The 15,063-nt window shown below is 46.4% G+C and overlaps 1 protein-coding gene across 1 annotated transcript; it reads right to left on the reverse strand.

Moving 5' to 3' along the window:
• Window positions 1–3,552: 3,552 nt before the first annotated feature.
• On the reverse strand, window positions 3,553–10,101 carry LOC134286708 (uncharacterized). The gene is made up of 2 exons (XM_062848366.1): window positions 9,274–10,101; window positions 3,553–8,847 (listed from the first exon to the last, which is right to left on the reverse strand). The coding sequence occupies exons 1-2, from the start codon at window positions 10,099–10,101 to the stop codon at window positions 3,553–3,555; spliced, it is 6,123 nt and encodes a 2,040-aa protein (XP_062704350.1).
• Window positions 10,102–15,063: the final 4,962 nt, after the last annotated feature.

Raw genomic sequence — 15,063 nt, forward strand, 5'->3', positions numbered from 1 at the left:
TAAAAGTGAATCAAACCTATGCTTGCGGTACATCAAATCGCTTTTTTGTCAGTAACCTGATGCGAGATAATAATAAAATAGGCACAGTCCACAGAAGTTACTAGCGGTAGTGTTTTTAGTTCCGGGTAACCTGATTAAAAGTATTCATAAACTCAGACCACAATTAAATATACCGATAGTGTTCCGGAATCATTTCCGGGGGTCTCATAAGCAATACACAATAGACTCAGACTACATAAGAGACTACCGGTGGTGTTGCAGAAGTAGCGTTGGGTGCTTCAGCGGAATTACGAAAGTGAACTAAATCAGCGCAAGCGATGGATATGTGTAAGAAAATCACAAACCTAAAAAATAAAGCGATCTCATCAAATTACACCATTTTAGATTCCTGAGACGTAAATTTACAGTAGGATGGGTCAACGTTGTATGGAAAAATTCAAATTTAAGCGCATCAGCCCCGAATATTCTTTTGAATCTTTATTTGCGTCTAAAATTACTGCGCAAAATTTTGATGCGACTGGAGGGCGAGCTCTGTAATGTGGTTGATATTTGAATGTGATATAGCATTAGCAATTCAAATTACTACATTACAAATATTTCATGAATCTTGTAACTAATGATAATAAAATATAGCACAAAGTGTGCAGATAAAACTTTGTCAAAGTGATCTGTGAAAAAAGTTTCCTGGCTAGTAATTGTCATCTCGGTATGAATCAGCCTCCAGTGAAGATGGTCAAGCAGTCAACTGAAAGGACTGATACTTTCAGCTCTGCCCATACGTTGAACATAACGTCGGAATAAGTGCCCTAATGCGATGATGATCTTGATAAAATTCTTGATTTTCTAAATAATGTATTCTCATGATTCAGAAATTCATAGGTGGTGCAGTCCCAGATAGCTGTTATGAGCATTTCCTCCTTCTCGTCCTTTACCAAAGCACAGAGATTTGGGGCTGATCACTGACTCTAAGGCAAGATTGATTGCGTCGACGGAAAGAGCATGAGTACATATTCGACGAGAGAGGCACTATCACCACTAGGTGGATAAATCTGGTTTTTTTTTCTGAATAGTTTTGAGAATCAGGTAGGCTTAGTTTTATTCCTCTCTAAAGAACTGTCGTCCTAATTTAGGAGAATCGTCCAGATAATGGGCAGAAAACGCAATACAGTAGTCTTTTCCACGAGAGTGGTGCAGATGGTGCTTAAATTTGGAAACCACAACTAACCAGCTTTGCTTTAACCATGACAGCACAGGTTCAAATATTTTTTTTGTTGAAATCGAGTTTCAACCCCATAATACCTTACACATAACCTCAGTACCGCACTCGCTGGTGACTCGATATCTCCCGCATCAAATCCGCGTCCCCGCCATGTCTCGCCGAAAAAAAAATGCCAAACATAAGGGACACAAGGTTGGGAGCCAAGCTGAGCAGAGCTGAGCTGAGTGCTGATGTCGTGCCAGATTGAAGATTTGCATGCAAAGTTCGAATTCCCTACGGACGACACGGGCGGGGAGAGTCAAAATTAAAAGTAAATATCGAAATACAGCCAGTAATAACAATAACGACGACTGCGATGCTGATGATGATGGTGGCGACGACGGGGAATGAAGGTAATAAAAATGAAATTATATTTCTTGAAATGGAAAATATTAAGATGAAGATACGGCATCGCACTTGGTCGAGCTTGCTTGGTCAGCTTGGGGGGATGCTGGTTGGCTGGCTGATGGTTCTTCACACGACCAGAGAGAGAGAGACCCATGACGATTGGTGAGGTGCGCGCAGGGATTAAAATGGTCCTTCCCAACTTGCTAGTGCTTTTAATAAAAGCGCTTGACTGGCTTTTAAATTGGACGCAAAGCTGAATTTATCGGCCACGCGGTTTCGCCAAGGTGGAGTGCAATATTAGCAACACGGTCCTGGCTGATGGTGTAATGAAACAATGTGAACGGATTGCTGATGATGGGGATTAAGTGCGGGACAATTTTATTAGGCATCGTTGCAATGCATTACATGTTATCGATTTTATGATGGCTAAGACCGAAGATATCAAACACATTGTGCCACTTAGTTTGATAGATAGAGTCTTTAGGGAGTTTTATATTGTTTCTTCTTAAACTGTTAACGCTAGTGCACATCGCACCCTCAAGGTTAGCTGCGTAGCCTGCATCAACGAACATCGATGACTAGCTTTGGAGAGTCCATCACGGTAGCATGCTGGCGCTTAGCCAGTTTCCCGAGTGGTCCTCACCACTCCCTTTGTCCTCGGGAGACGGGCAGGGTCAGCCCCGTGCCCAACTGTTTTGCTGACATCAAGAACTGATGCCTACGTGCAACCAGATCTGAGCTGCTGAAGGCAAGGATATCACTACCGTCCAGCCCCTATCAGCTGCACCAGAAGGTTGCTGACAGCAGGGTCTCCTTCCACCTGCCGACAGGTGCCCCGGCCCTTAACGGGTACCCCTTTCCAACCGCGGGCTCGGATCCAACCCAGTAAACCGACGCAGCGACAGCAACGCCACCAGGACTTCCTCTCCGCGGTCACTTAATCGCAGTAAGGGTCGAATTCAACTGTAGGGCACCAGTACGACCTACGAAGCCGACTCCGAACCCATGGACCACCTCTTGTACCGCATCTGAATTAGCCATTCTCCGAGTCCACGCGCCACCTCCTCTGTAGCTGCCAGACGATATGTGATAGTCGTTGAAACGGAATTCCAGCCAAACTGCACATAATTTGGACAATATTGTCCGGAGTTGTGTCCTCTCCGCATGTGGCCAGCATGCAGTCACGCATTGTGCGAAAACGCGGGCAACCTACGGGTCCACCTTCCTTTGGTGGGACTGTCCCACGCGCACTGCCATTTGACCGTAGAGACAACCCTGGCAGTCCTGCGTGTACCTCTTGTGCCACGCAAGAAGCACTCCCCCTCGGACGACATGGACATTATTGCCAGAACATTTAAGAACGGTGGCAGAGCTGTACACCCACCTGAAACGCAAAGCAGTAAAGGTCGGACTGCTTGTGAAAGCGTCGAAAACAAAGTACATACTAATCACAACAGGGTCCGTCTAGGTAGTAATATGACGATTGTTGGGAACGGGACGGAGTGTTCGGATGGTTCGGACTACTTTTAAGCGAACTCGTTGTTTGTGTGTAACGGAAGTTGCTAAAAGCTGTTATTTCTTATTAGTTTTTTGCATTATAAACATTTAGGATCAATATAATACTCACATCGAGTCTAACCTCACTCTACGAGTCCTCCCAACAAAGATAGTTTACGGAATGTAATCACGTCCTACAACCTTTAGAGCATTTTAATTAATATTAATCCTAGTCATTACTTTAAGCTATACTTACTAGTTCAATTTGCATGGTATTTATTCAAGTTCAAGTTTTAATTCAACGTAGTTTGTAGGTTTTATGACAATTTTAGCTAATAAATCTTGTCCGTACTATCACGATACAAAGTAGAATGTTCCAATCAAAAACAATAGCAAATATCTATCCAAGCCTTGCCCATTCTTCCTCGTCGACGCGGTAGCGATCATCGTTAGATAGACGATCGTGGTAACTCAGACGAGGGGCATTCAACAGTGGCTCTCAAATCGGCAACATTCCCCGACCCGTAACTTGGATCGGAACTGCTCTGGACAATGTTACCATCAATATCCAAACGCGCTAGCTTCGCAACCGGCCGACGAATGACTCCAGTCGACGTCTGGACGATTGCCTGCCGTACTCTACCATCCGTTCCTCGAATTACTTCAAGGGTCCGACCTCTTGTCCATCCATTCCGTATTCCTTCGGCTACAACGATTACCAGGTCCCCAACATCTACCGGCTTCACATCCTCAAACCATCTAGTCCTCCGGGCAATCGTGGGTAGATACTCACGTATCCACCGACGCCAGAACGAGTCCACCATGACCCGACACAGGTTCCAGCTGTTCCTACACGCTTTACTGGCCTCCTCCAATGCCCTCGCCGGCTGTGTTACTCCGCTCGAACTCATTAATAAAAAATGATTTGGCGTTAAGGCCTCTCGCTGTCCCGGATCCACCGGAATGAAAGTCAGTGGACGAGAGTTCACAACGGCTTCCGCTTCGATGATCAGGGTTGCGAAAGTTTCCTCATCTGGAGTTCTTGTAGTATACATCGCTTCCAGCGCCGTCTTGATCGATCTCACCAATCTCTCCCACGACCCGCCCATGTGGGGCGCTGAAGGTGGATTGAAGCACCATTTTGTATGGGTGTTGGTGAAGGTTTCTGCGAGTCCAGCACCGATGTTCTCTATCTCCCGTCGAAGCTCGTTACTGGCACCAACAAAATTGGTGCCATTGTCGCTGTACACTTCCGAAGGTGCACCACGGCGGGCAACGAAACGACGAACAGCCAGCTTACAGGATTCCGTGCTGAGTGAGTGCACGACTTCCAAGTGGACGGCACGGATAGTCAAGCACGTAAACAGAGCAATCCACCTTTTCGTTGTTGCTCTGCCTACACGAACTGCCAAGGGACCACAATAGTCCAGTCCTACGTAGGAAAAGGGTCGAACGTAAGCCTGAAGTCTAGCCGAAGGAAGCGGGGCCATTCGTGGAACAATGGGTACGGCTTTCCTAATCCGACACAGATTGCAGCGTTTCGTAACAGAACGTATCAGCGTTCGATGGCCGGAAATGTAGAACCGCTGCCGCATCTCGTTTAGCACCGTCTCACCGTTCGCATGGAGGTACTTCCTATGATACGACTCTACTAGTAGCACCGTAACTGGGTTATCCTTGGGAAGTATTATAGGACATCTGGTGTCATATGACGCAAAATACGCCTTCTGAATGCGGCTCTCTGAGCGCAATACTCCCGCGGTATCCAGGAAAGGTGATAGCTGACGTAGCTTGCTGTTCCGTTCCAATTTTGCTCGTACACTTTCTCGTTTCGCTGTCTCCAGGACTCGAAGTTCTTCTCCGTAGGCTGCTTCTTGTACCAGCCGCCAAATAGAGGTTTCTGAAGCAATCAGCTCCTCTTGCGTCAACGTTCCGTATTGTAGAGGTTCGCCACGCACTTTCTTCCGCAGGTTGCTCAGGAATCTTTGCACGTACGCCACACTTCGCCACAGCCGCTTCCAGTTTGAAAAACGACTCCATTCGATCGTTTCCGTATTAGTGTCTTCCCGATGAACCAGGCATGCCCGAATTTCTTCCGATGTCTCATATTTGACTTGGTTGTCTACCGGCCATTCTTTTTCCGACCGGTACAGGAATTCAGGTCCTCGGAACCACCGACAAGCTGGCGAAAAGCAGGGTCCATTTCCCCACTTCGTAGCGTCATCAGCAACGTTTTCCTTCGTCGGAATCCAGCGCCATTCTCTCTCATTCGACTCGGTCAGTATCTCCCCGATCCTGACGGCCACGTACTGTCGATAGTTTCGGTGATCCGAATTTATCCAGGCTAATACATTCTTGGAGTCTGTGTGGTAGAAACATTCGTCGATTGGTAAACTGTGCGCTTCGCGAATCATCTTCTTCAACCGTACACCCAGTATTGCGGCCTGCAACTCCAAACGAGGGATGGACAGGGACTTCAACGGTGCCACCTTGGATTTTGCAGCAACCAGCGCACATTCCACCTTTCCGCTGTACACAGCCCTGAAGTACGCTACGCAGGCGTAGGCTCCTTCACTAGCGTCTACAAAAACGTGAAGTTGTAGCGATTCTAAGTCTCCAGGACCACGATCCGGGAAATAACAACGGCCAATGCGAACACAGTTTAGCTGTTCACATAGCTTCGTCCACTGGAACCATCTTCGACATAATCTCTCCGGGATTGGCTCGTCCCAGTCCGTTTTTGCCCTCCAAATATCCTGTATGAGCACCTTGCCGTGGATGACAAAGAATGACATCAATCCTAATGGGTCAAACAGACTCATGACCGCTCGTAGAACTATGCGCTTAGTCGGTGGATGTGTGGTCACTTCCAAGCTCGTGGAGTAGGTAAATTCATCCTTATCGGGACACCACAGCATTCCCAGAATACGTTCCGTTACGCCGCTTTTATCCAGGGTCAGGTGCTTTTTCGTAGCCGTACTGGGTTCCCCGACCCGTCGAAGAACTTCCTCTGAATTTGACATCCAGTTCCTGATATGGAAACCTCCTCTGGAATGAACGATTCGCACTTCCTCAGCCTGCTGCACTGCTTCGTCGATAGTGTCCGCGCTGTCCAGATAATCGTCGACATAATGTTTCTTGATAACAGCCTCCGCTGCCGCCGGAAACTCCGCTGCATGTTCGACAGCATTGATGTTTTTTACATACTGTGCCGAACAAGGGGAGCAGGTAGAACCGAAGGTAGCGACGTCCATGATGTAAACTGCTGGATCTTCGTCCGGGGAATCACGCCACAACAGTCGCTGAGCGTGCCGGTCTTCTTTCTTGATTTGGATCTGATGGAACATCTCCTTGATGTCGGCACAGAGGGCGTAGCGTCTCTCTCGGAACCCGAATAGAACGGCGGGCAGAGAGCTCAGGAGATCTGGCCCCTTCAAAAGCATGGAGTTCAAAGATACTCCATCTACCATAGCCGCAGCATCACAGAATATTCGGATCTTCTCCGGTTTCTTGGGATTTAAGGCTACTCCTAAAGGGAGATACCAAGTCCTCCTTGGATCCGCTTCCTTCAATTCCGCTTCTGTCGCCCGGTGGATGTATCCTTTTTCCTGGTATTCGACCATCTGCTTCCTCACGCTTTCTCCTATAGTCGCATTCTTCGCCATGCGCCGCTCAAGACACACCATTCGTTTTACGGCCATCTGATAGCTATCCGGAAACTCAAACACGTCGAACCTCCAAAGCAAGCCGGTCTCGTAGCGCTGCCCGATCCGCTTCGTCGAACTCTCCAGTATGCGACTTGCCCTCTGGATCTCTCGTGACTGTGGACCGTCGATAATCTTCACCCCGAGGCTTTCCACAGAAAAATATTGCTTCACCAGCTCGTGAAGCGATGAATCCGATTCGCAGCTGCAGATGTGGAAGCTCAATGCGTTCTCACTGCTGCCTGGCACCGATCCGTAGATGATCCACCCCAGACGTGTTTTTGCGGCGATGGGCTCTTGAGGATTGCCTTCGCGGATCTTCAACACGGCTGCAAGATGGGAATTATCGTTACCGATGAGGATCTTAGGGACAGCGTCTTCATAATCCTTGATTGGTAGTCCGCCCAAATAAGGGTACTTCTTCACCATTTCCGTGTAGCGGATTGACTGTCGAGGAAGGTCTAGACGGTTCACTGTTCGGACATCGACCAGCTGGTAGAGATGCTTCTTCTGTTCTCCGGAAATCTCCAGGCTAACCTTCATCGATTTTTTCTCGATTCTCTTAACATTCGCTGTCCACTGCAAGCACAGTGGATTCACTTCCCCTTCGTTTCCCAGGTACTTTACGACATCCTCTTCAATCAGGGTTCTCGACGATCCGTCGTCAAGGAAGGCGTACACCATGATAGAGCGGTTGTTGGCATACAGCGTCACCGGTAGAATGCGGAAAAGACTCGAACGATCAACGAAGTGGTGATTGGTGATTCCGTGCGCAGTCTCTGGTTCCCCTTGGTTACCATGTGAATGAAGAAGAGAATGATGTCTCGCTTGACACCCGTTCACGTCACAAAGTTTCTTGGACTTGCATGGTCGTTTTCCGTGCGCGCCAATGCATGTTCGGCAAAGTGAATGGGTTTGAACAGCTTTCCAGCGATTCTCCACGGCCATGTCCGCAAACTTTTTGCATTCCCTAACCTTGTGGCCAGGTTCCTTGCACACAAGGCACGTAACGAAATTCTCCGACCGAGTTGACTGGCCTACAGGAACGTCTGATTTTGTAGGATACTCCGTTCTTCTCGATCCGCTGTGTGCTCCCAAAAAATTCTTTTCCCTCGATTTCTCCGGCTTTCCACGCTGCGTCGTTCTCGGATCCATGTGGAGCGTAACATCTGCCGCAGCAGTTACCAGCCTTGACATAAACTGCGCAAATGTTCGCAAGTTGGTGATCGGAGCTTGCTGCTTGAACATCGCCCAATCCAGCTTCAAATTGGCCGGTAGCTTGTCCACCAGCTCGTACAGAAGAGTAGGGTTGTTGAGGTGTGCCACTTGTTGTCCCATCTCCACGTGATCGCACAGGTTTTGCACTGCCATTCCGAAGCCGATCAGGGTCTCCAGCTTGTCCGGTCTCGGTGCTGGAACTTCTCGAACCTTTTTGAGTAGCATGAAAATCAGGTGTTCCGGCTTCCCATACAATGTCTCCAAAGTAGCGATTACATGGGGAACTGCAGCAGGAAACAGTAAGCGACTTTTAACAGCCTCCAACGCTGGTCCCTTGAGACATCGCTGCAAACGTATTAAGTTTTCAGCGTCCGTATATCCACAGGCCTGGGAAGAGTTGGCGAACGAGCTGATGAATACTGGCCAATCTTCCGGGTTCCCAGAAAACATCGGCAAATCTCTTGGCATTACTTGCCGGGCTGCTAGCTGAGTTGAAGAAGGCCCGTCGACTTGATGACGTATGCTGGATTGAACATGTGTCCCTGGTTGCCTCTCGGGATGGCTAGATGTGACGAACGACGATGATCCCTGTCCCGCACTGGCATTCTGACTTGGCTGTTGAACTTCAAAGCTGTTCCCCCATTGTGAATCGCTCATCGGTGGGTCCGATCTCATCCCCGGAAGTCCTAGAGATGAACCGCACGCTGTGTGCTGTGCTGGTATCACCGGTGCTGGTCGAATCGTCGTCACCGTTTCGGGTCCAAATCCTGCCTCGCCAACGGGAAACTCATTACGGTACCGTTCAGGAACAACTTGATTGGGCTGCGAAGTTACAATCACTGCTTCATCACATACACTTGTATCAAACATCACTCGCGGTGGCTTCGGCCGGGCGATTGTATGGCCGAGCGTTGACTGTCGCCAAGAAACGATCGGACGCGAAAAACAAGTTGACATGGGTTCCCCCAAATTATTTGAAGGGCGAGAGGAACCTTCAACACAATGTGGTAGAGAAGCAAATGTGCTTTCCAAGGGGCGTGTATGCAATGATTGGGTTTGTCTTACCGTGTTTGAAGAGAGAGGAGGGAATTTGCTCTGAGGAACGCCTAATCCTGACTCTGATCTGGTGGTTACAAAGCTATTGTGACCTGGCCTGCTAGTCCCTACACTGAAGCTATCGTGAGCTGATACAGCTATTGTAGTATGCGGGTTTACAACTCCAGAGGGGTTCATTTGCTTTGCACTTACCGGAGCCGCCGGAGGGGGTGGGAAAGAGTTTACCGTTTCGCCTTTGTGTGCGCTGTTCGATGGCTGCTTGCGAACCGTCCCGATTCCGGTACCCGTTGCCATCCTCGCTACTGAGTGCGTCGCTGTTTCAATGCCAGAGTCGCCGGCTGGTTGCCTACCGCTGGTTTCACCACCGGTGCCGCTTACCGTAGTAATGCGTTCCACAGATGTCGTAGTAGTCGTCGTCGTGGCAGTCGGTGCTTCACGATCGCCCAGAACCTCGTTCGCTGCAGGGGATTGCATCGTCGAACAGGCTCCGCCGAGTTGCATTTGACTTCTCCACTGTCGTACCTTACTATTACTGCTCTGCTGGGAACGTAGACTCCTATCAGCAGCATCAAGCAGCTCTTCCTCCATCAGACGTAGCTTCTCTTCCTCGTAATCTCGTTGTATCTCCAGTTTCCTGCGTTCCAATTCTCCCTCCTTCTGCATGCGGGCGAGTTCGAGCTTCCTCTCTTGTTCCCGTAGCTCTAGGTTTAGCATTTTCTCGGCGAGAACTTTCTTAACTTCGAGCCTCTCTAGATTTAGCCGAGCTCGAGCGCTCGCATTCGAGATCGACGACCTTTTGGATGACACAGACATGGTATCGATGGGTGGTAATCGCAAATCCTCATTATGATGCGGCGGCGGTGGTGGGGGAGTAGTGTTGAAGCATTTCGTGCAGATGAAGCTCTTCTCGCTGATGCTGTCACTCACTCCGACGCACCCGAAGTGCCACCAAGAATCGCATCGGTCACACTGGACCAAGGAATCGTCCGTCTGAATACCGCATGCCTCACACGTGTCCATTTCGTGGTCGAAATTGATCGATTCGCCTCGATCTTTTAGATTGTTGGGAACGGGACGGAGTGTTCGGATGGTTCGGACTACTTTTAAGCGAACTCGTTGTTTGTGTGTAACGGAAGTTGCTAAAAGCTGTTATTTCTTATTAGTTTTTTGCATTATAAACATTTAGGATCAATATAATACTCACATCGAGTCTAACCTCACTCTACGAGTCCTCCCAACAAAGATAGTTTACGGAATGTAATCACGTCCTACAACCTTTAGAGCATTTTAATTAATATTAATCCTAGTCATTACTTTAAGCTATACTTACTAGTTCAATTTGCATGGTATTTATTCAAGTTCAAGTTTTAATTCAACGTAGTTTGTAGGTTTTATGACAATTTTAGCTAATAAATCTTGTCCGTACTATCACGATACAAAGTAGAATGTTCCCAACAATAACAATAGCAAATATCTATCCAAGCCTTGCCCATTCTTCCTCGTCGACGCGGTAGCGATCATCGTTAGATAGACGATCGTGGTAACTCAGACGAGGGGCATTCAACAGTGGCTCTCAAATCGGCAACAACGATAGACAAGCATAGCTCCGCGGTGGTGAAGGAGTTCGTCTACCTTGGATCTTTACTGATGACTGACAAAAATGTGATTCGTGCAATTCGAAGGCATATCGTCAGTGGAATACAACGCGAATACAACGTGCCCACACATCACTTGTTCATCGATTTCAAATCGGCGTATGATACAATCGATCGAGAACAGCTATGGCAGATTATGCACGAATACGGATTCCCGGATAAACTGATACGGTTGATCAAGGCGACGATGGATCGAGTGATGTGCGTAGTTCGAGTATCAGGGACACTCTCGAGTCTCTTCGAATCCCGCAGAGGGTTACGGCAAGGTGATGGTCTTTCGTGCTTGCTGTTCAATATTGCTTTAGAGGGTGTAATTAGGAGAGCGGGGATAAACACGAGTGGGACGATTTTCACGAAGTCCGTTCAGCTGCTTGGTTTCGCCGATGATATTGATATTATTGCTCGTAAATTTGAGACGATGGGGGAAACGTACATCCGACTAAAGAGTGAAGCCAGGCGAATCGGATTAGTTATTAATGTGTCGAAGACAAAGTACATGATGGCAAAGGGCTCCAGGGAGGAATCACCGCGCCCGCCACCCCGAATTCATATCGACGGTGATGAAATCGAGGCGGTTGAAGAATTCGTGTACTTGGGCTCACTGGTGACCGCCGACAACGACACCAGCAGAGAAATTCAGAGGTGCATTGTGGCAGGAAATCGTGCTTACTTTGGGCTCCGCAGAACTCTACGATCGAACAAAGTTCGCCGTAACACGAAGTTAACTATCTACAAAACGCTGATTAGACCGCTCGTCCTCTATGGACATGAAACATGGACCCTACGTGCAGAGGACCAACGCGCCCTTGGAGTTTTCGAGGGGAAGATGTTGCGTACCATCTACGGCGGAGTGCAGATGGAAGACGGGACTTGGAGAAGGCGAATGAACCACCAGCTGCATCAGCTGCTGAGAGAACCAACCATCGTCCATACCGCGAAAATCGGGAGACTACGGTGGACGGGTCACGTCATCAGGATGTCGGATAGCAACCCGACTAAAATGGTTCTCGAGCGTCGTCCGACCAGTACAAGAAGACATGGAGTGCAGCGAGCTAGGTGGGTCGACCAAGTGGAGGACGATCTGCGGACCCTACGCAGAGTGCGGAACTGGAGACAAACAGCCATGGACCCTAGCATGGACCGAGTGGAATGGAGACGGCTACTATGTACAGCAGAGGCCACCGCGGCCTTAGCCTGATCGGTAACCGGTATCGGTCGTCAGTGGAAATCATGCGTAGCCTACTAGGTTCTAAAGGATATGGCGCACCAAGTACACCATATACAACATCTTAATAAGACTAGTGGTCCTCTACGCACATGAGGCATGGGCCAATGGACCTTACTCGAGGATAACCTTCAAGCACTCGGAGTCATCGAGTAACGCGTGTCAAGGACGATCTTCGAAGGTGTGCAGGAGAACGGTGTGTGTCGGTGAAGGATGAACTACGAGTTCGTTGCACTCTAAGGAGAACTCAGAATTCAGAAGATGAAAAAAGCCAGAAGGATACGGTGTACACTGAATTGAAATAGATGGCAGCCTATTTATTGCATCCATAAATAAATAGAAACGCTCCATAGAAAATCGAAAAGCGCTCCATAAAGAATGCACATATGTTCCATGAAAATGTGCAATGTTACCCATAAATTATTGAAAACGTTCCATACTTTATAAAAAATGTACCGGTAAAACATAACATTTTCTCATTAGAAGTGAAATTTTGCACCAATAAATAATACAGAAATGCTCCATAATAAAATACAAATGCTCCATAGAAAAATGCAAATGCTCCACAAATAATTAAAATTGTACCCATAGAAAATTGAATATTGCTCCATAGAAAAATTAAATTGCACCATAAAACATTGAAATTGCGGAACAATTTTATTTTTTAATTTTAGTTGGCATGATATGCCTGCAACACAGTCTTCTCGGAGTCGGAGCTTATATTAATTGTCTTCTTCAACGATGTTGAGATCATTCGATATTCTGCACGTCAAACAGAGCCATAATCCAAATTTTCATGAATTTTGGTGCCCGGGAACCTATTTAAAAATCAATTTGAAGTTTGTAGGGGAGCGATTTCTCGAATCACCCCTCGTCTCAGTTGGAAGTGGGCGGAGCTGTCAAACAGCTGCCCAGGTGTCAAAAGGTGATTTCAAAAAAATCTGTTGACCAATGATTTCAGGTACCAACATAAAATTCTAAATACTCTGAAAAACAATAATAAGTGATTCAGAAAAAGGTGTTTTTTCGTAAAAATCAATACATTTGTGTCCTAACAAACATGAGACAATAGACGATATGTGAAATGGAACGGGTGTAGTCAGCTTGAGTCATAAATCCTTATTGAGCCGCAAATAAAAATAAACATCACAAATAACTTTCCCATTTCATATCAACGAGTGGTTCCGTTTTCGTTGCCTTTTCGCGTTATATTACAAAGTATTCAAACCCAGAAAATACCCAAAAACGATCACAATCTAGAGAAAACGATCACGCTAGAGCGATCTTTGTAAAAATCTCTAAAGGAATTTCTAGATTTACCCCTGGAGGAATCACGGGAGGAATCCATATAGAAGTTTGAAATAAGTTTCTGAATCACTACCGAAATAACTGTAATTCCTAGTAGTATTCTGTAAACATTTCTTGAAAAATCCCCAGAGGACTCCATGAACAACATCCTGAAGGACTATACCCGAGTAGGAACGAATTACATATCATACCAAGACAACGTATTGAGTCATCGACAAAAATACACACCTAGGAAAAATCACCGACTTCAGTAATGTTTTTTCCGGAATCTTAAACGGTTTCCGGTCAAGCTTTAAACTATTACCAAACTTCGATAGAGTTTGACAGATAAGCGATAAGATTTTACCAAAATTTGGTAATTTTTTACAGAATCTCTTTAAAAATCCGTTAACGCTCAGCAGTTGAGATTTCGGTAAAAATGACCGAACGCGACTAGCTGTGTACCTCAACGAGTTATTGGTTTGGTATTGAGAAGTCCTTGAGCTAAATATTGAATTATAGAACACGCACCATTCATTGTTTTAGGTTTCGCATACCTCAGTTTAATATTCTACACCTTTTCTCTCCTGCTCGGGTATATGAGAGTTCCTGGAGAAATCCCTAAAAGTATCCTGAGAAATATCTAAAAGAAATTCTGTAGAAATCCAAGCACAAATTTCTGTAGAAATTCAAGATAAAGGTGCTCCTGGAATAAGCCTTGGAGAAATTCAAGCAGTACTTTGGGACTTCCCCCCTAAAGGTGGCTCCACAAACAAAATATTCTGGAGAAAACTTTGAAAAAATCTTGGAAAAATCTTTCCAAGAATAGCAAGAATAATTATTAGAAAATCCATACCTGGTGGAATTTTAGGTAAAGGAAGGTAAGGAAGAATCTGCCGCAGAAATTCCTGAAAAACTCACAGGCGCACTGAAGGAATTCCATACGGAATTTCCAAGAGGAATTCTTCTTAACCCTTCAGCGCGCGCGCTGTTGTAAAAAGTACAACACTAGCAAAAAACCTCGCTTTTCGCATACAGCGCGAGCGCGATGCAGTTTCGGTTGCTTGATGGCGCGCGTCCTGGAAGGTTAACTGGATGCTTTCAACTGTTGGAAGTCTGTACCTACCGGGAATTCGCCATTAACCCTCAAAGCCCCAGGGCAAACTTCTTTTTTTTAATCGTCTGATACTCAGGATCTGTAAAATATAAAAATAAGCGGTTTTCGCTATGATCGATGGGAAGAGTTGTACTTCATGTAAGAGTAGTTGTCAAACCGGAAGTCCATGTTTGAACCTGTTTTTGCACCGGAAATAAGTGTTCCCTGGGGTAATGTTTGGTGAGTCGTCTATGAATCTGGTATTTTATGATGATTCTGAAATCTTTAACAACTTGAAATGGTAGGCCAACGCAAGAACACAATGCTCAGGCTGCTTTCTGGCATGAGATGCATCTGGAACCTGGTCCCAGGAGTGTACTTCCGGTAGGACTCCCTAAGACCCAATTCCATGATCATAATTATTTTGCACCTGAACAGATGATTTTAGAAGTTTGGTGTCTATGAATAATTTGTTTCGTATATTTGAGCCCTTCTTTTAAAAGTATCACTCATGTGATTAATCCACCTAAAATTCAAACACGGGTCATACTTTTAGCCAACAAATTATTACTAGATCATTACATACTTTTATGCGTTTATCGGCTTCTGTCCCAATTTACAAAATTCATTCCAATTTGTAAAAGCACGCTTCGCTAAGAAATTTAAGGCCTGATTAAGATTCCACCTTGATTGATCTTGAAAATATCGAATTTTGTGTT

This window comes from Aedes albopictus, chromosome 2, assembly GCF_035046485.1.
Source record: "Aedes albopictus strain Foshan chromosome 2, AalbF5, whole genome shotgun sequence".
Lineage (NCBI taxonomy): Eukaryota > Metazoa > Arthropoda > Insecta > Diptera > Culicidae > Aedes > Aedes albopictus.